The 21,280-nt window shown below is 42.0% G+C and overlaps 1 protein-coding gene across 3 annotated transcripts; it reads right to left on the bottom strand.

Moving 5' to 3' along the window:
- Positions 1–771: 771 nt before the first annotated feature.
- HCCS (holocytochrome c synthase) lies at positions 772–12,815 on the bottom strand. 3 transcript variants are annotated; one of them, XM_001094439.5, is made up of 7 exons: positions 12,614–12,815; positions 11,987–12,128; positions 9,187–9,338; positions 6,419–6,567; positions 5,224–5,343; positions 2,869–2,955; positions 772–2,250 (listed from the first exon to the last, which is right to left on the bottom strand). In XM_001094439.5, the coding sequence occupies exons 2-7, from the start codon at positions 12,084–12,086 to the stop codon at positions 2,052–2,054; spliced, it is 807 nt and encodes a 268-aa protein (XP_001094439.2). In that variant the 5' UTR covers positions 12,087–12,128; positions 12,614–12,815; the 3' UTR covers positions 772–2,051. The 3 variants fall into 3 exon arrangements, with proteins under 3 accessions (XP_001094439.2, XP_014982418.2, XP_014982419.2); XM_015126932.3 differs by having other exon boundaries at positions 12,672–12,815; XM_015126933.3 differs by having other exon boundaries at positions 12,736–12,815.
- Positions 12,816–21,280: the final 8,465 nt, after the last annotated feature.

Genomic DNA, 21,280 nt, shown 5'->3' with positions numbered 1-21,280 from the left:
AAATTAGCCAGGCGTGGTGGCGTGCACCTGTAATCCCGGCTACTCGGGAAGCTGAGGCAGGAGAATCGCTTGAACTCGGGAGGTGGAGCTTGCAGTGAGCTGAGATTGTGCCACTGATCTTTAGTCCGGGCGACAGAGCGAGACTCCATCTCAAAAAAAAAAAGTGATTAGCAGATGAAAAAGTGGCCGCTTGGAGTACGGAGACTGCAGCATTGCTTTATTATTATTATACTTTAAGTTCTGGGGTACATATGCAGAATGTGCAGTTTTATTACATAGGTATACATGTGCCATGGTGGTTTGCTGCAGCCATCAATCCATCATCTATATTAGGTATTTCTCCTCATGCTATCCCTCCCCTAGCACCGCCCCCCAGCCCCTGACAGGCCCCAATGTATGATGTTCCCCTCCCTGTGTCCATGTATTCTCATTGTTCAACCCCCACTTATGAGTGAGAACATGCGGTGTTTGGTTATCTGTTCTTGTGTTAGTTTGCTGAGAATGATGGTTTCCAGCTTCATCCATGTCCCTGCAAACGACATGAACTCATCCTTTTTATGGCTGCATAGTATTCTATGGTGTATATGTGCCGCATTTTCTTTATCCAGCCTATCATTGATGGGCATTTGGGTTGGTTCCAAGTCTTTGCTATTGTGAACAGTGCTGCAATAAACGTGTGTGCTGGATTATAAATCACTCTATTATAAAGCATTGGTTTTATAAAGATATGTCTGAACAAACAATCGTTAAGTGTAAAATTACTCCAAAAAATTTTCAAAACCTGTGAACTAATCAGCTTTATTTTCAAATATACAAGTATTTTGAAATGCAGAGTTTATGGCTGTTGTATTTCTTAAACTCCACACAAAACTGACAAATCCATACCAAATTAATCACCCACAGACTGCCAATTTCATCCACTAATTTAACACTACAGCATTCAGGATAAATTAAAGGATTTAATAGTATAGGCAGTTAAAAAAAAAAACAAAAACCAGCAGTCATTTGTAACATACTGCTATAATTAGAACAACCAGTTTATGGATTACTGGTACAAAAAGTTTCAACGGCAAACTTAGAGCTTCCTTAAAACAAACAAAATCTAGACTGAGTTGAAGCATTCTCCATCTGGGAAAAAAAGGCTCATCTTGTGAATTTTAACACTCAGCCAAATATAAAATCATGTTTTAGAGGGGACCATCACTGATAGTAGGACTTAAGCCAGGCTTTCAAGGTTTGGATTAGGCCAACTGATTCGGGGAAAGGTGGAGGCTGCCAGCAAAGGAAGCAATGAGATTCGAAGTTGGGATAAGTTGTCAAATACCAGGAACAATGAGGAGACCTGTTTGTTGGGAGCAGAGTTACATATTAGAATAACAGGATTTAAAGGGAACATTTTTTAAAAGGTATGTTCCAAAGGAAGGTATAGTTGAAAGTACTCTATTCAGTCTAAGAAATTCATATAAATCAGATTTGGAGAGAATTTAGCTGAGTACCTTTACAGTGTACAACTTTGCATTTTGTTAAAGGTCACAATCATACCATGGGGCTTTAGAAATAATGGTAACTTTTTTTAAAAAAAAGGTATAATCACCTCTTATTTATAATGAACAGTTTTAGTTAAAATATTTGGCCAGATGAAAGCTCTTGAGCACCACCACGGACTCTCAGGCTTCACATCTCTCGAGTATTCCTGAGAAAACAGTAAGAAAAAAAGCAACTTTCATCACTTTTTAAGAGCTCTTTTTCAGAGGTTGTTCAGGCTTTTCGAGATGAAATACACAGGCAATACTGCGGGTAAAGGAAAAACTGAGGGACTGCTTCCCACTTAAGCTAAGTAGGAAGAAAACAAAATGATCTGCTATAAACTGCACGGTACAATGCAACTCAAAAGTGAACAGTGCATAGTATCCTTCACTAAGTGAAGGAAAAAGTGTGATTACCCACTTGAAGTTCCCATTACATCATGAGTGCAATTCAATTTGGGGAAAATAGTTTAATGTATCTCTCAGAAAAAAAATAGTTTATATTTTTCCATCTCAAACAGTGCTTTACGAGGTCCAACGCCACCAAGCGACTTTCATTCTGTCCCATACTGCCGAAAGCGAATCTAAGGCAGGACGGACGTCCAGGATGGTGAACTGGTAGTCCTTGTTGACTTCACCACCATCATAATAATCAATCACATATCTAACTTCTGTCCCGCAACGGTTTATGATCCAATCATGCCTATCAAAAGGCAACTCATACCTGGAATAAAAACATGCCACTGAGTGTTAAAATGCTTGCACTGCATTTAGTCCCAGTTTAAGCTATGTGAAAGCTCAAGAAGCACATGCAAACACCTGCTCCCAAACACCTAACTGGGGAAGTCAGACTCAAAGCATCACATAGTGAACAGTACTAAGGGAAGATGGCACTGAAGAACTGTGGTAAGTCCAGATCACATGGCAGCTCATCTGCCTACAAAGGAATTAAGGTCAGTAGGGAAGAGACCTAAACCAGGGAGGTCAGCTGAGATACTGCAGAAATGCAGGTGTGAGCAAAGAATCTCAAGTATGCTAGAAAAGAAAGGGAGGATGGCTAAGTGCATAAACCCAAAGACATAGATCATGGGAAGAGTAAGAGGGCAGATCCAAAACATGGACGATAACTCCATTCAACCCTATGATAAATAGAAAGCAATCTTCTACACCCTAATAAATCTGCCCATTAATGGACAAACCTCAGGGAGAGAAAGAAATCTACAGCTGAATATGGATTAGGTTTTGCAAGATGGCACTGCAATTCTTAGACTGGTTTTGGTGTGAAGAGAAAGTTGACCCGGATCTGAAGATGGTGAAACAACACTTCTACGCTGACACTCACCCCATCCAGGAACGAATTCGTGCCCTTGGTGAATACTCTTTTGCTTTCCCTCCGAACCGGATCAATGATGGACCACAAGGACACTCTCTAGAATTCCCCAAATAAGAAAAGTCTGTTAAAATACTTTCTTTTCTTTGACAAAGATAATGTTCTAATTTTTCAGTAATATACTTTTTTTCCTGTATACATTTCACATAATATAACATTTACAGAGAAAGGTAAGTTCCAAAACAACTCAAACAACAAGTGCCTATTTGTTAAAAATGTTTCTCTTTCCTTCTGGACTGGGTGCGTTCCATCGCCTCCCCTTCCTTCTGGATATCTATACTGCACTTTGCAGGAGTCAGGACACATGACCTTTCCATTTCGTGGAGGAGGAAAGGCACATTAAAAAAACAAAGAAACAAAACAGCCTCAAGTATTGTGCATCATGCTTCTTTCTCTTTGGCACATAGCAGCTGGGGTTTTTCAGACAAACAAGAAAATTCTATTCTTTCATTTCAAACCAATGAACAGCCTTTATGAAGAAAAGAAAATGATGGATTAATCCCTAGAAATGGATTGTAATTAATATTGGACCAGCTCCTTAAAAACTACACATAAAATGAGGTGTAGCAGAGTCCTAGCTGGCAAATGCACTCCCTCTACCCACAGACCCCTGCTGAGGACTCTCTAGGTGCCAGCCCTCTGTGGGCACCAGGGTATAGCAGTGCCAACAAGACCCTCTGAGCCCTGTCCTCGTGGAGTTCACAGCCCACCTACAGGCTAGACAGACAGCTGTTTCCAAGACAGAGGGAGTGGTGGCCAAATCAGGAGGCCACCTATATTGTTAGCTGCTCCCATGGATAACAAGATAGGTGTCTAAGTAAGTGGGAGGGAGAAAAATTTCCAAGGTATAAAGGACTTCTACTGGAGGACTTATGAGTTACTTTTCTTCTCCTTTTAGGAACTACTCCTTAACATCTCTTCTCAAGAGGGTCACAGGCAAAAAGGTAAACTCAATCTAGGCAAAACTTTCTTCTGCAGACCATAGCATGAGTTTTTAAAAGGTCTACTTAATTTTGACAGAAGATAACTGGAGAAGGAATTGAAACTGACAAACTGAAATTCCCTTTTCTCTCTTCTCTTTGCTCCATAATCATACAAGTAATTAGCAGGTGGTCTTAATTAGAACACACTTTCAAAGTAGGTCACTGTAAACACTTGTGGCTCCTCTCAGGCCAGAGGTTACTGAGGGCAACATGGTCGCAGTTGTTCCCCTCTCACATGAACCCACCCCAGGCCTGAGGCTCAGTCAGTGACAGCCAGGGAGTGCAACCAATGAACTTCAGAGTGCAAATATTAAAAACAAACAAAACACCTTAAAAATCATTAAGTGGACTTTGGCCAAGAAATTAATCACATTGTGCAATGAATTTAAAACCACTGTTTATGACATAACCTGGCTCAAACCAGCAGAATATGCAATGCTCTAGATACACCCAGCCTAGGCACCACCCGAAACGGACTAAGTCAGACACCCTGGGGGTGGGGCCCAGCATGCTAGGTTTTAACAAACCTTCCCCATGATCCTGATGCACGCTCCAGTGTGACAACCACTACTATCAACAGACTGAAGCCCTGTCTCCTTTAACACACACAGCTGCATTTACCTATTCTCCCTGAGAAAAAGGGCTCTGAGTTAAGACATCTCTTTGTGTTTAGTCCTAATGGGGATTAAATAAATGCTATTGAGGGAACAAAAATGTCTTTCCCACCTCCCTTGGGGCAGATGGCATTTTAGCATCTCCCTTCCCACATGCTCTGCTTTTGAAGGGCTGTGATGCTCCTTCTGCTGAGAGGCACGGTCTCTGTCCCTTCCCCTTGAATCTGGGCAGGCTCCTGATGCTTTCTGGAACTCTAGCTATTGCAACCTAGCCACCATGATAGGAGGAAGCCGAAGCAGCCATATTCAGGGGCCATGTGGAGGTGTTCTGGCCAAAAGCCAGTACCACTTGCCAGAGGAGTAAACGAGCAGGCCTTCAGAAGACTCTAGCCCATGGCTCGGAAGCCATCCTGACCACTGAGTCTTCGCAGCTGAGGCCCCAGATATCAAGGAACAGAGACAAGCCATCCTTGCCCTGTCCTTGGCGTATTCCAGACCCACTGAATCCACAAGTCTAATAAAATGGTTGCTATTTTTCAACTAAGAAGGGTGGCCTGTCATGCAACAATTGTCACTGAGCCATGCCTGCTACATAAAATGTTTTATTAGAATAACAAATGATTTGAATAAAATGTTAAAACTCTAGAAAGCTGATATGAAATAAGAAAGATGCTTGAAAGATTTGTTTTTAAGATCTCAAACATACTTACGCAGCATGAAGGGCTTCCCACTTCAAAATCTCCTTCCAAGCCTGCTCGTTATTCTGATTGTGAATTCTAATGATATTATACATATCCTTCTGACTGATATCCTCATCTTTCCACTTCCACCTAGGAAAGAACATATGGTAAAATTTGACAAATGTTCCTAATAATGCCATAAAGTTAATCCACATATTTTCATAAGATGATTTATTCAACATTCCCCTTTGAGAAAGAACTAAGAATGCTCACTTTCTCTGAATTTAACAGATCTAAGGCTCATTTTCAAGATTTATCCATGATCATGGAGCAGCACTATAAATCCAAAGCTACTACAGAAGCATTGAAAACAAATATAAAAGGTTCATCTTAGTCTCATTTTACTGAGTCACAGTAAACCAGACTTACAGAATCATCTATTTTTACGGTGACATTTGTTCAGATAGTACCACTGATCAATGATCCCCTAACTTTTTCTAAACATTTTATCTAAAAGTGTTTTCAGTTTTTTAAAAAAACCTATTGATGGTTAATTTTAATGTGTCAACCTGACTATGCCACAGGATGCCCAGACATTTGGTCAAACATGCTGACTGTGTCTGTGAGGGTGTTTTTGAATGTGAGTAACATTCTAATCAGTAGGCTAAGTAAAGCAGACTGCCCTCCCTACTCCGTATGGGTGGGTCATATCCAATCAGTTGCAGACCTGAATGACAAAAAAGCTGACCCTTCCATGAGTAAGAGGGAAGGTCTTCTGCATGACTGCTTGAGTTGGGACATTGGGCTTTTCCTGCCTTTGGACTTAAACTGAAACATCAGTTCTTCTTGCATCTTGAGACTGCTGACTTTCAGACTAGAAGTGTGCCATTGGCTCTCCTGGGTCTCCTGCTTGCTGACTGCAGATCTTGGGACTTCTCAGCTTTACATAATTGTGTAAGTCAATTCCCTACAATACATATCTTCCTGCCCTCCTTGTCTCCTGCCCCTCTACACATATCCTATTGGTTCTGTTTCTCTTGAGAACCCTGATGTAATACACTGGCCTTGCACTTACAATCTGACAGGTGTGAAAAACCAGGTGATTATAAACTGATTAATACATTAAAATGTACTATATTGTTTTGAAGGTAAAAAATCTCTTCAGCACACAACTCTTGGATATTCTGACAACCAAATTTTTATTTTAAATAATATGTTCACTCACCCTTTCTTTAACATTGCATTCCAGAACATCTGCTCGGAAGGGTAAACCCACTTTTTCTCTGAATCTGCTCTGGGAATGGATGACTCTTCTCTGACAGTAGATAATACAAATGGCTGATCTGGAGCTGGTGTTTGATTGGGTGGTGGCATCTAAATAAAATAAACAGATTTTCTTTTATAGGATATAAAGTAAAAGGCAATATAATTAACCACTTCCTGGAAAGCAATACATCACACAGAAAGCACAGATTACTTATTAAATCAGTGACATCAAAATTTCAGACTTCTCAGATAATTTGATTGTTTTGAAGAGTCAGATTACTGAGGTTGTGTTTCTTCACTGATTAAGTTCTCAAATATGGTAAACAATGTGGTTAAATTTTTGGCCTCTTTCTCCTTTGAACAAATTTAGAAGTAATGTCACCAAGGAATAAGTAGAAACTAATGCCATGATCTTCAGGCATTTCTAAAAACTTTATGACAGGCTTTTCAAAAATGACTACTCACTCTCTGGGGAAAAGTCTCATAGCACACATGTACAGCACTGCTTTTTTTTTTTTTTTTTTTTTTTTGAGACGGAGTCTCGCTCTGTAGCCCAGGCTGGAGTGCAGTGGCCGGATCTCAGCTCACTGCAAGCTCCGCCTCCCGGGTTCACGCCATTCTCCGGCCTCAGCCTCCAGAGTAGCTGGGACTACAGGCGCCCGCCACCTCGCCCGGCTAGTTTTTTGTATTTCTTTAGTAGAGACGGGGTTTCACCGTGTTCGCCAGGATGGTCTCGATCTCCTGACCTCGTGATCCGCCCGTCTCGGCCTCCCAAAGTGCTGGGATTACAGGCTTGAGCCACCGCGCCCGGCAGCACTGCTTTTTTTTAAAAAATATTCTCAGATTTTTTAGGTTTCTGCTTATGCTTCATCCCTTAGGCAAAATATACTACAGATGAGTCTTTGCATCTCAACACTGCCAGGTCAGAAGGTGGGAAGAATCCCTTCTCCCAGACATGTGGGTCACCAATACTGTTATGCTAGCACTTAGCCTTAGCCAGGGTCTCTCATCCGTGGCACTACTGACATTTGGAGCTGGACAATTTTTAGTTATGGCGGTCTAAGTACTGTAGGATGTTTAGCAGGATATTTGCCTGAGGCGCAAAATCACTCAAGGTTGGGAATGACTGGCCTTGAACTTTCTGTGTTAGAAGTATAAAGGATTTCCTAGTAAACATTAATTAGAAGTCTCCATCACAACAAGGCCCTCAGTTAGAATACCGACAGCAGGAAGGGCCATGTGTGGTAGGCACTGCAGAGTGTTCTACCTGCATTATGTTAAACACACTTAAACACAGTGTGTTTAAGAACATGGGTCTGAGGTGGATAAGGATTCAGGTTTTGGCTCTGCCACTTCCTAGCTGGTGATGTGGGGTGAATGACTCCTTCACTCTCAGTATCTTCAGTCTGAAATGGGGACACTAAGAATACTGGCCACACAGAGTTGTTATGAGGATTAAAGGGGAGAATGTAGGGTGCTTAGCTTAAATGCTACAGAAGTGACCAAAAGAGGCTGGTCTGAGTACAGTTTACAACTAATTGATCACAACCAGTTACAGATTTCTTTGTTCCTTCTCCTCTCCCACTGCTTCAGTTGGCTAGCCTTGAATGAAAAAATTTTTAAAAAGGGACCAAAAGAAAAGTTAGCTGCTATTCATATTCTCACTACATATCATGATCCCATGGGGTAAGTGTCTAGGTCTGTAAGATTCCAAAAGGCCCATGTTCTGAACCACTCACCTATTAGAGATCATCTAGGCCAGTGGTCTGCCAGGGGCTTCGGATAATGTTGTCTGTCACTGCTTTCATGCTACAGAGAAAGCAGCAGCAGCAGAACTGAGTAGTATGACAGAGACCCTATGGCCCATAGAACCAAACATATTTACTACCTGGCCCTTTATAGAAGCAGTTTGCCAAAGACCTCTGGTGCAAATATTTGAAGGCCTATGTGCAAGATAATCTTGGTGCATTGTCCAAAACTTTATTTTCAAAAACAGGCAGTGGGCCATAGTTTGTTGATTCCTGAGGTGGACGCTGCTATTGTATCTCCCACGCCCTTTCTTTTCCAGGCTAAATATTTCTAGTTTCTTTACATGCTGCCTGGCATTGCTAAAATTTCTACTCCTGATAATCCCATGGCCCTTTAAAGTATATGCCTGAGCCTCCTGTTAAAACATGATTGCAAACTTTAGACCACAATCTCCGATGCTGTCCATCACAAAATGTAGTGATGTCACATCTACCTTGCCCTCACTTCTCAATGGCATTAAATTTGCTGGCAGTCACACAACAGTGAACCACCCTAATGACTCGTGCAGGCTGGCACCCTATTGTACCTGAAGAAGTTCTCCAATCATGTAATGTGTCTACAAAGTTTCCCTAGACCAAAGATACCTTAATTAACTCTAGCTATGGTTCTTACAGAATTTCCCATCTACCACCTACCTAGTAACTCTCCCAGAAGAAAATATTCATTTGGTATGGCTTATTCCCAGTACAACTATGCTGGCTGCTCATAATCACTGGTTTTTTTTTTTTTTTTTTCCCCAGGCACTCCCTGAAACTACACTTACTAACACATCTAGATTTTCACTATAGATGGAATATCTAACTTCCCTGTTTTCAAAGGACAGAAGAATTCATCCTAGCCATCTGCAACTTGTCTTAGGAGTCTGTACAAGCAACTCTGCATAAAAAGCTCCAGAAAGAAAACATGAGTGTGGATTACCAGATTTGAAGGATCTAGGTTCTCCTTATTCTCAGCAGCAGTGCCCCTAATGGGACACTCCACGTACTCATAGGCGCGTTCCTGGTGGGCAGGCACAGAGTATGTTTTCTTCTCACAGGTTGGGCCAGATGGCTCTGTACTCACTGGACACTCTGAAATAATCAAGTATAAAAATGGTGTCACCATGAAGGCAGGACATCTAGCTCTCTCAATTGAAGCACTAAAGTGCTGAATTTCTGACCAATGATTACCACCACAGGAAAAGTCAGGTTTCTTCCATTTAAATCTACCAAAAAGTGAACTAGCTAACATTCCAAAATCCTAAAGATGAGAAGGTTCTACAAATTTACATTTCCTTTGAAAGAAAAATGAGTACCCATTCTCTAATTGTATCACACCCCCAGCAAAAATAAGCCAAAAAACCTTGGCAGTTGCAAGAGCACGTGTTATCCATGCCATGGTTTAAGTAACCTGGCTGAAGGAGCAGCTGGGGAGCTGTTAGAGGAACCTAAGTGGGGACCAGCCACATTTCACAGGGTCTCCTTGACTTTTCATTCACTTGTTCCAGAGAAGTCCAGCCCCAAACAGGACACAGTTGCAATCCAGGCTTTCATTACTGATGCATTATCTCAGGTACAAGGAATGGGAGAAGAAAATGAACAGAGGAGACATCACAAAGGCTACTGCAAAAAAATCTGAATGCCACTCTGCTTTGTCCCAAGACTGAAACAAGGCATAGGAAAACCACGTGGCCTAGGGCCTATTCCCATCAGTCAACGGCAAGAGTTTAACAGGAAAAGGCAGACAATAAAGAAAACATTCTACAACCCATACAGGATCAAGATGCCCATTACAAGGGAAGGTCTGAGCCTAATGAGATGAGCAATAGCAAGGGTTATGCCCAAAGACCCAGGATGCTGATCCCAATTAGTGGGAGACTGGGAAACTGATTCAGAGAATGAGCAGGCACTTGGAGAGCTGTGACACAGAAGACAGCTGCTCATGTAATGGAATCTTGGCCTCAGGCAGCAGCAATAACTACAACAATACACATGAAAAAGATGAGTTTGTTTTCACTTCCTTCCCTGCACTTCTCCTCCCAAGCCCTCATTTCCTGGTGCCCTGTGCCACTGCCCACTTTAGGGGTGAAGACTTGCTATGCCTTTCTTCTCTACCACTGAAAGCACCAATCCTTTTCAAGTCATAGATCCCAGCTGGGTGTTAGAAAGAAAATAACATTTCAATTTTTCACATCATATAACCAGTAGCCCCTATGATCTCCTATAGACACCCACATTCTTTATTAATGTAATAAGTCTGGCAGCTCTCAAAGATATACAGCAAATGAAATAAAACCAAAGAAAGAGTTCTAGGATCTCGCTGAGGACACTCAGAACAGCAGCACACCTGCTTTGGCTGATCTGTCTCAATTCTTCCTGTACAAAGAAACCCCAGAAGAACACTGTCTGTCCTTGTCCAAGGTCACAGAACTTTTGCTGGCTTTGCCACTTACTATGTGACTTGGAGCATCAGTTACTCCAAGTCTTAGTTTCCTTGACTATAAAATAGGGAAAAAACCAACCACACAGCTTATGAAGATGAGAATGTAAGCTCCATCAGGCAAAGCTCCATTTTGTATAATGTTATTCTCTCGTGCAGAAACAAACAAAACTCAGCAGTGCTTGGTACAGAATGGGCAGTGACCTCTCAGAATAGGCTGGCTGACTGAAGAAATGAATAACATCACAAGCATTAGTACTCAGTAAGCACACCATGTTGCTTCCGCCCTTCACGACTTACTGATTCAAGCCACACTTTAATACAAACAATCTAAAGTAGACCTGCATCAATTAATAATGAAAGACAGCTTTTCCATTTTCATTTTCTTATCTAAAGAATGGACAGCAAGCCCATTAGGTGATGGCTTACTTTTATATATAAGAATACTGAAATGGCTATGGGAGCAAAGGTTATTTATTAAGACAGCTAGATCCAGACCAAGGTTTCTCAACCTTGGCCCTCTTGATATTTGGGGCCAGCTGATTCTTTGTTGGGGGGCTGTTCTGTACATTGTACGATGTTTAGGAGCACTCCTGCCCTCTATTCACTTTCCTCTCACTTGTGACAACCAAAAATGCCTCCAGATATTGGCAAATGTCCCCTGTGGGAAGGGGCGATTGCCCCCCTCCAGTTAAGAACCACTGATGTAGGCACAAGTAAACTTTGGGAAGTTGGGGCTGGTTTAGAGTACTCACTATGTTCTCATGTACTATCTCAATCATCATGACAGGCTTGTGAAATATTATTATACACTCATCTTACAGATGACAGACTGCGGCTTACAGAGCTAACTTTTCTAGACTCACAAACCTCAATAAGACGCAAAATAAGGACCAGACCCAGGGTGCCTGACTCCCATGCCTACCAGCCTCAGCAGCATACTACACTGCCTCTTCCTTTAGAGCCTTTCAAGAATTTTTTTAAGACAGTCTCACTCTGTCACCCAGGCCGGAGTGCAGTGTCACAATCTTGGCTCACTGCAACCTCGGCCTCCCAGGCGATCCTGCCCACCTCAACCTCCCGAGTCGCTGGTACTACGGGCACCCACCACTACGTCTGGCTACTGTTTGTATTTTTTTGTAGAGGCAGGTTTTTGCAATGTTGCCCAGGCTGATCTCGAACTTCTGAGCTCAAGCAATCCACCCACCACGGCCTCCCAAAGTGCTGTCACAGGCGTGAACCACCGCACCCGGCCGTGAATTATCTTTTGTTTTCATTTTCTAGACAAACGGCCCATTACCTTTCATTTTCCCTTCATGCATCGGACATCCTGAAGGTGGGGATGCTGAAGTGTTTGAGGCCTGAACTGCAACAGCAGGAGCAGATGGAGACAAACCCATGGCTGGAAACAGTGTTGACTCCAAACAATTTTAAATTTCCACCTGCCAAAACAAACAGACAGATTAATGTCTCTGGACTCTTCTAATCTGGTCAACTCTTGTTCCTCCCTCCTCTTTGTCATCCCATGGGCATCTACCAGGCAGGGTACTAACTTCGAGGGACAGCTTTCATATATCGCCCCCTTAGGGAAATACTGTGAAACCCAGGCCAACCTCTGGGGGCACGTATCTAAGGCAGTGAGGATTTTGGGACTGAGGTGAGGCAGTCGCTGAGAAACCACGCCACAGCCAGGAGGTACAGGCCTGAGGCGGGCGTGGGGCGAGGGTTTCCTAGGAGTGGTGACCCGGGTGGAGGAAGAAGGGAGGCCCACTGAGCCCAGACTTGACCCCTGACCCCAGAGCCTTAGCGAGGGGCTGGGGGTCCGGGAAGGGTGCGGCGCATGAATAGGAATTCGAAGAAACGAAGTGACACCAGAGGTCGAGGAGGTGCCAAGTGTCTTCCCCACACCGTCCCGGCGCTTGCCCACCTGCTCCAGCCCGCGGTCCCCAGACCAAACCGGCCGCGGCCAGCCTGCCCTTCTGCACCTGAGCCCTCCCCCGGGCTGCTCCGAGAGGCCGGTACCGCCTTCAGTAGCCAACCCGAACCCACAGCAGCAGTGACTTCCCGCCGCCGCCGCCTTCCTCTCACTGGGTCACCGCTGTGGTCACGGTCACCGCCGGCGTTCTCACGCACCCCTACTTCCTTTTCAGAAGGCGGGACTTCCGGGCACGCGGGAGGCGGGCTGAAGAGTAGTATTTTCCGTCAATCACGGAGAGCAGCTTCCGTCCCCTCCTCGCCTCGGCCTGTAGCTGCTGCGGGGGCCGCTCTCTGGCCCCGCCCCTCCAGGCCGGGAGCCTTTTTCAAAATGCCAGCAGTGGCAGGTAAGGCTGTCTGGTCCAGAGACTTCCCTAGAGTGAAGAGCTCTACTATGTATGCTTTATGCGGCAGAGGCAGTGCTTTGGAGTTTTTAAATTTCTGGTTTTTTAAATGTTATCCCATCAGTTTTAATTGTAGCAATGATTCAAGAAACGTTAGTAGATGCCCATAACTTCGGTGGTGGAGATCCAAAAGTGAACAACACAGTGTTCTGGCTGCTAAGTTCTTCTTAACTGGGTGTGTGATTTTGAATGTCTGTATTTTCATTTACCTCCAACAAAAATGTAGCATTTTCTACCGTCAGGAATGTAGGCAACAAATCCTAGTACTATTAGCTATATGTGGCACTAATAAACATCACAGATAAATTATGTCACATATGGTTGTTGTGCCTGTCTCAAAATATCATCCATCCACTACTTTGAAATTAAGGTAATTTGATCTTGTTACTTAAAGTGTTAATAAAGAAACATGTATCTTTCTATATAACTATAGTGGCTCTGTGAAATATGTCCAGATGCCCCCTGGTGCAGGAAGTGTTGGGGGCTCACAGCTTTCACCTGAGTCTCCAGGAATTGTCCTCTGCCTAAGAGAATTTCCTCACACAAAATCACATTCCCTCCTTGGGGACGGTCTGCATCCTATGAGGGTCTCTGCAAGGGCACGTAAGTCCAGACCCCTAGCCCCAGGGGGGGCAACTCAGAAGGGCCATCCCAGCATCAGAACTGCCTACAGGATAGCCCAGAAGGGCCATCCCAGCATCAGAACTGCCTACAGAATAGCCCAAGGATTCCATTTCAACTACATTGACTACATCACAGCTCAACTTCTCTCTTTACCCACAATTCTTTTGTCTCTCCCACAATTCCCTTTCACTCCCACAATTCTGTTTTGTTACCCACAATTCTGTCTCCCACAATTCTCAGTTCCTTCCACAATCTTCTGTCTCTCCCACAATTCCTTATTTCTCCCACAATCCCAAGTCACTTCCAAAATTCTATTCCTTCCCACAATTCATTTTTCTGTCCCACAATTCCTTGTCTTGCTCACAATTCTCTTGTTTCTCCCACAATTCCCCGTGTTTCCCACAATTCACTTTTCTGTCCCACAAATCCCTGTCTTGCCCATAATTCTATTGTTTTTCCTACAATTTGCTGGGTTTCTCAGAAATCCTTTATTCTTTCCTTCAAATTCTTGTATCTCTCAAAATTCTATTTCCCACAGTTTTGTTTCTCCCACAGTTCTGTCTTTTCCATCACTCCCTATGACTCTGTTTCTCACAATTCTTTTCTGTCAAAATTATTCATTTCCACAATGTTCTGTTCACTCACAATACTCTGTTCTTATTCCCCAGTCTCTCCCGTAATTCCCCATTATCTCTCATAATTCTGTTCTCTCACAATATTCTTTTTCATGATTTCCTTTCTCTCACAATTTTCCCTTCATTCTCATAATTATTCCTTCTCTCCCACAACACCGTATTCTCTCCCATGGTTTCCTGTATCTCCCATAACTCTCTGTTCTCTCCCCCAATTTTCTGTCTCTCCCTGAGTTTTCTGTTCTCCCACAATTCCCTGTGTCTCCCATAATTCCATGTTTCTTCCCACAATTTTTGGTTTCCTCTCATAATTCTCTGTTCTCTCCCACAATTCCTTATCTTAACCATAATTCTGTATTCTATGCTACAATTTCCTGTCTTTCCTATAATTCCCCATCTCCCCCACAATTCTTTGTTCTTTCACAGAATTCCCAACTCTTACAATTCTCCATTCTCTCAAAATACTCCATGATTGTTCACAATTCCCCAGTCTCTCCCCTAATTCCCATTCTCTCATAATTCTGTTTTCTCACAATATTCTCATTCACAATTTTCTATCCCACAAGTGTCCGTTTTCTCCCACAATTTTGTGTCTCTTCCACAATTTTTTGTTCTCTCCCACAATCCTGTGTCTCTCCCACAATTCTTTGTCCTGTCCTCTCCACAAATCTATGTCTCTCCCACAATTCTGCTCTCTCCCACAATTCTGTTATATGCTACAATTTCCTGTCTTTCTCATAATTCCACATCTTTCTCATAATTCTTTCTTCTCTCTGATAATTCCTCACTTTCACTCACAGTCCTCCATTCTCTTAAAATACTCCATCCTCATTTGCAATTCTGTAGTCTCTCCCCTAACTCCTTAGTCTCCCTTGTAATTCTGTTCTCCCACAATACTCTGTGCTCTTACACAATTTCATGTTTCACCCACAATAATCTCTTCTCTTTCATAATTCTCCCTTCTCTCCCACAATTCCCTGTGTGTCCACAATTTTGTGTCACTCCCACAATTCTCTGTTTTTCTTACAATTCCTGATGTCTTCCCCCATTCTTTATTCTCTCCCACAATTCCATGTCTCACCTATGAGTCTCTGTTCTTTCCCATAATTTCTTGTCTTTCCCCTAATTCCTAATATCTCCTACAATTCTTTGCTCTCTCTCACAATTCTCCATTCTTGCACTTCTCCCTTATTACACAATATTCTGTTCTCGTTCACAGCTCCCTAGTCTCTCTCCCAATTCCGCATCATCTCTCACAATTCTCTGTTCTCTCATGATACTTTATTCTTTCCCACAATTCTCCCTTCTCCCACAATTACCTATCTTTCCTATCATTTTCTGTTCTCTACCACAATTCTCAGTTCTCTTTCACAATTTCTCAGAAGACCCAAGCCTGGTCCTATAACTTCAGTGTTTCAGGGCCCAAGTGGAGGAGCATGGCCCAGATAAGCGGTGTGTGATTAGGAGGAAGGGGTACGGTGTGAGAGTTTGTGATTATAATGAGAGCAGGTGTCAGGAAAGGTGTGACTAAGGGGGAGCATAAAGACCAATTCTTTGTTTTTTTCTACAATGCCTGAGTTCTTCCACTTAATTCCATATTACAGCACTTGATAAAAGATTTGCAACTAAGTATTTGAATGTGTAATTCTCTTACCTATGTATGGATTTTCTGAAGTTAAAAAATAGATCTTATTTGGCTTTATATCCCCTATATCAGCACAACTCAAAATGTGTCCTGCCAGTGGGGACCAGTTCACACACTGTTACCATTCTAATATAAGATGAGGAGCTTTCACCACAAGGCAAGGCAAAGCATTGCTTGTTTCATCCAGAAAGTCTTACTATGAAAAATGTCTCATCTCAGATAAAATTGTGCTTAGTGGCATAGCAGATTTATATTATAGTACAAGATTCTTAATTCAGCATTGGCCAATACATAGCAGTTCCTGGACTGGCGCTTAAGTAGCACTGCCCTATCATTACAGTGTAGTTTCCGTTGTATAATTGAGTGCTCACTGAAGCAGTCAGAAGCAGACACTGAAGGGATCACAGAGTCAATGAATCTTGAACAACATCACTCATTCAACAATATTTGTGGAGCACCTATGATGTGTCAGGTACTGTGGGAAGTGCTGAGAATTTAAAAGTGCTAGGCAGACTCCTTGCTCTCAGGGAATTTACATTCTAGTAAATGAATAGATCAGACAACAAACAATCTAGCACAAACAGATAAATAAATAATTTCAGATCCTGATAAAAGCCACCAATTAAATGACACAGGTAGTGTGACAAAGACTGAGGAATGGGGGTCTACCCACCCCTGTGGGTAGATGATCTGTGGAGCAGAAAGTTTGTATTCCTCGGGAGATTGTTAGAAATGCAGAATTTCAAGTCCCACCCCAGAACCACCGAGTCAAAGTCTGTCTTGTAACATGATCCCCAGATGATCAGTGTGCACGATACAGATTGAGAGCTCAGGATACCTTCTCAGATATAGTTGTCAACAAAGACCTCTCTAAGAAGGGTGACATTTTAGCTGAGACCTGAATGTTGAGAAGGACCCAGCCATGTAAAGATCAATGCAAAGAGTGGTCCAGACAATGAGAATTCCATGGTAAAATGTTCTGAGATCAGAAGGAACAGGGAAAGACCAGTGTGGCCCACACAGAATGAGTTGGGGGCAGAATAGTAGGAGGTGATGTTGGGGCTGGATCATGCCATAGGCCATGAGGAGGAAGTTACATTTTCTTTTAATTGAAATGTGAAGCCATGGAAGGGTTTTTAAAAAGAAGAATTATTTGATCTGACAATAGAGATAGCTTGTTTTTCTCAACTTTGCTCTTCACCACTCTCTAGTTACGCCTGGAGACCTTCACTTGGTTCTATGCCAGCACTGCCCATGAACTTCATAGACTGTGATCTTTGCTAAGGCCTAAATGAATGATGGTAAGTTCCTAAGATATAGCTAGGAGACCCCCACCCCCCTTATAGGTCTGTGTTCCATGGAGTCTGCCAGGATTCATCACGTGTACTCAGAGGGACCATGTCTACATCAAAGGCCGGGGTTGCCTCTTACTCTTGGAAATAAACACTACTTTTCCTTAAAGGGATTTATTGCCAGTAAAATTAGAGATGGCCAGAGGTTATCATTCTGTTTATTATTCTCACAACCATTGTAATAACTTTAGAGGATATATTATTACTAATTGGTAAGTCCCAAGCTTTTTTGTGTTTTGATGAGAGTCGAGGGTTTCTTCACATAGACCTCTAAAAATTGAATTAATTGGCTGGGCGCGGTGGCTCACGCCTGTAATCCCAGCACTTTGGGAGGGCAAGACGGGCAGATCACGAGGTCAGGAGTTCAAGACCAGCCTGGCCAACATAGTGAAACCCCATCTCTACTAAAAATACAACAATTAGCTGGGTGTGGTGGCATGCACCTGTAGCCCCAGCTACTTGGGAGGGTGAGGCGGGAGCATTGCTTGAACTCGGGAGGTGGAGGTTGCAGTGAGCCGAGACCATGCCATTGCAATCCAGCTTGGGTAACAGAGTGAGACTCTGTCTCAAAAAAAAAAAATTGAATTAATTTGCTGATTGTGGATGACTACCTTATATGACGAATCACTCCCAATTTCTTATAGGAACCCTGGTTTCATGTCTCCATGTGTATACAGAGCATTGCTTTTTGAGAAAGTTTCTCTAATTTATAGCTGTACTTATTTAAGACTGGTCTTTCCTTGATACCTGCCAAGGTGGTCCGAGTGGACCTGCAATGGGGTCAATTCAGAAAACTTAAGACTATTATTTGATGAATGCCAGCAGGGAGATTGCCCAGCCTCTTCTCATGCTGGGGAATTCAGCAGGTATGAGATTTGACAGGAGACAGGGCCCTGATTCCCTCTATGGCAGTGCTTCTCAACTGGGGCTGATTTTGCTGTCCCTATCCTGGGGGTATTTGACAATATCTGGAGACATTTTCAGTTGTCATACTGAGGGTAGTGGTTGCTACTGAAATCAAGTGGATAGAAGTCTGGCATTCTGCTAAGCATCCTACAATGCAAAGGCCAACTCTTAGCAACAAAGACTTATCTGGCCCCAAATGTCAATAATATTAAAGTGAAGAGACCCTATTCTTGGAAAACCAAAGGCCAGAAACTTCCTCTCCTTGATACCTGGCAGCTAGAGCATGAGCTTCTACTTTCTCAGCTTGCTCAATATATGTATATATACACAAATGCAAACATACTGGCATGTAGTGTGCATTATGTAACTACGCTGGGACTATAACTCATTGTCCCTTCTTTCTACCCCGAACCAATACACACAATCATTCAGAAGCAGAAGTGGGGGTGGGGACTCGCTATTTTCAAGTGGTGAGAACAATTATTATTATTGGAGTTATTAAGATTAAGTTGCTGATCCAGTTGTTGCCACAAGTGGGCCTTTATGAGTCACTAGATTTAACATGGTGTGCCGAAAAAGATGGGAATAGCACTGGTAAGAGTGGCTGAAGTGAACATTGCTCTGGGGAGGAGCTCTGGAGAGCCATGTGAGTCACCACCCACATAGGCAGGAGACATCAGTATAGTCTTGCCTAGAGGAGTGAGGAATTTCATGTTTTCTTCCCTATCAAAATAATTAGTAGTGGATTTGGTTACTAATGGTAGAGAGAAATGGACAAACCATAGGGTTATGTTAATGAAATTTCCAGTGGGTATATTGGATTTGCCCTCCAATTTTTAAAGCATAAACTGTAACCAAAGACCTTCTGACATACTTATTCTTTTAAAAAGGAGAAGCATGGTAGATTACAGTTGTCTGAAATTACCACCTTACTGCATAAAGAGAAAGCTAAGGTGAAGCAAATAAGAGAGGAGTAAAAAAATGGCTGCTAATTTTGAGAAATATTTAGTGTTGGGGCAAGATGAGTTCAGTTTAGACACATTGCACTTGAGATGATAATGGTTATCTAGGCAGTGAAATCCAAGAAGCAGTTCAGAATACAGAATTAGAACTCAAGAAAGAGCTGGTTGCAGATAAGAAAAAGTAAGTTATCAGATTTGCTTGGATGTTAAGCCATAAAAATGGATGGTAAAATCCTTCAAGGCTTTGGTTTTCTTTGCTCTCATTCCAAATTTACCAAAGAACTTCGTGACTTTAGTTTGGCTTTCCTATTAGGAAGAGAATGCTTCACTAGCCAACCTAAATTCCTTCCTCCTTGACAGTTTTATTTTTTATTCTAAGCATTGTGAATTAACAAATGGGAGAAAATAGGAGTAATAGAAGGAAAATCAATAAGGCAAGGCATGAGTGGCTTTAGAGGAAGGAAGGGAAAGCTCTCTGAGTGGTTTGGACTCATTGTAAAGTGGGATTGAAAGATTAAACCCACAAAAGACAAGCTGACAAACCATTCTCTACCACCACAACATGAAATGCAGTTTTCAAAGAAATGTGCTTTGGGGGACCCCATTTTTAAAACACAAATAGTAGCATACTTTACATAGGGATTTAACTGTTATTCTTCACCTAAAATATCTTGGAGGTTTTCCATATCCATCTTTCTTTTTATTTAACAGATTCAATAATTAAAATACAATTTTTCATATCAGTACATACAGTGTTCCATTTTGTTTTTATTTAGGACATGTACACTATTCCATCATATAGATTAATACAATTTATGTAACTGGTCCCTTACTAATGAACTAAATTTATGTTATTTCCAATACTTTCCTATTACAACAATACTACAGTGAGTAATGTTGTGTTTACATCATTTCTCACACTGTGTGAGCATATCTATGTAATACCTAGAATTAAAATGACTGTGTCAAAGGGAATGTGCTTTTAAAACTTTGATAGTCACTTCTAAATGACCCAGGATAGGTGGTTGCACCACTTGTACCTTCCCTCAGGAGTGGATGAGAGTGCCTGTTTTTCCACACCTTCATCAACACAGTGTATTGCTTTTTTAAAAAATTGATTTGTAGACATTCTTTATAAGGAAATTAACCTTCTACACTATGAGGTTGGAATATTTTTTTAAATTATCTCTTTTTTTTGTTTTTGCTTCTGCTAAGTTTTGCTTTGAGTAGTTTTTATGGATCTTAAATTTATAATCTATGATTTCTGGATGTTGTGGCATAATTAAAAACATTTTCTTTAAGTCCTAAATTCTCCCAAGTTTCTTCAATTAAAAAAATTATACTTTTTCCTTTAAACCATTTATATATTTGAAACTTATCCTGGTGAAAGGAATAAGGTATAGCTGTGCTATGGTATTAATATGACTTGTTTGTCCCCATCAAAGCTAAGTTTGAAATTTAATCCCCAGTGTGGCAGTGCTGGGAGCTGGGGCCTAATGGAAGGTGTCTGGGTCATGGGGCAAATCCTTCATGAATGACTTGGTGACTTTCTTATGGTAGTGGGTTCTTACTCTCGTGAGACTGGATTAATTCTAAGGGGAATGGATTAGTTCCAGAAAGAGCAGAATTGTTACAAAGTGAGGATCCCCCTCATGTTTACTTTCTCTTCACATGTACCTGGTTCGCCTTTGACCTTCTCTGCTATGTCTGATTCAACATGAAAGCCCTCACCAGAAGCTGAGAAGATGCTGGTTCCATGCTTCTTGAACAGCCTGTAGAACTGTAAGCCAAGCAAACCTCTTTTCTTTATAAACTACCCAGCCTCAGGTATTTTGCTGTAGTAACACAAAATGGACTAAAGACAAGCTCCAATGACTAAATCCATTTTATGCTCTGCTATGTTTTGGATTCTCTTGTCTTTAGTCTTAATGTTTGTGTGTTTATTTTGGATTTCCCAGGGATTATTTCATATAATCTCAACTAATAATGATTTTACTTCCTCCCGTCCAACTTTAATGCCTCTAATTTCTTTTCTTTTCTTTTGAGACGAAGTCTCACTCTTGTTGCCCAGGCTGGAGTGTGATGGCACAATCTC

The sequence above is a fragment of the Macaca mulatta genome, chromosome X (genome assembly GCF_049350105.2).
Source record: "Macaca mulatta isolate MMU2019108-1 chromosome X, T2T-MMU8v2.0, whole genome shotgun sequence".
Taxonomy (NCBI): domain Eukaryota; kingdom Metazoa; phylum Chordata; class Mammalia; order Primates; family Cercopithecidae; genus Macaca; species Macaca mulatta.
This window is presented reverse-complemented; position numbering and strand designations above follow the sequence as displayed.

Coding starts and splice junctions, on each gene's coding strand:
- HCCS (XM_001094439.5), bottom strand. CDS start 12,086: ATGGGTTTGTCTCCATCTGCTCCTGCTGTTGCAGTTCAGGCCTCAAAC. Junction 9,339..11,986: donor GCATGAAGGGAAAATGAAAG/GTAATGGGCCGT, acceptor TGATTATTTCAG/AGTGTCCAGTGAGTACAGAG. Junction 6,568..9,186: donor ACCTAGATCCTTCAAATCTG/GTAATCCACACT, acceptor TATTTTATTTAG/ATGCCACCACCCAATCAAAC.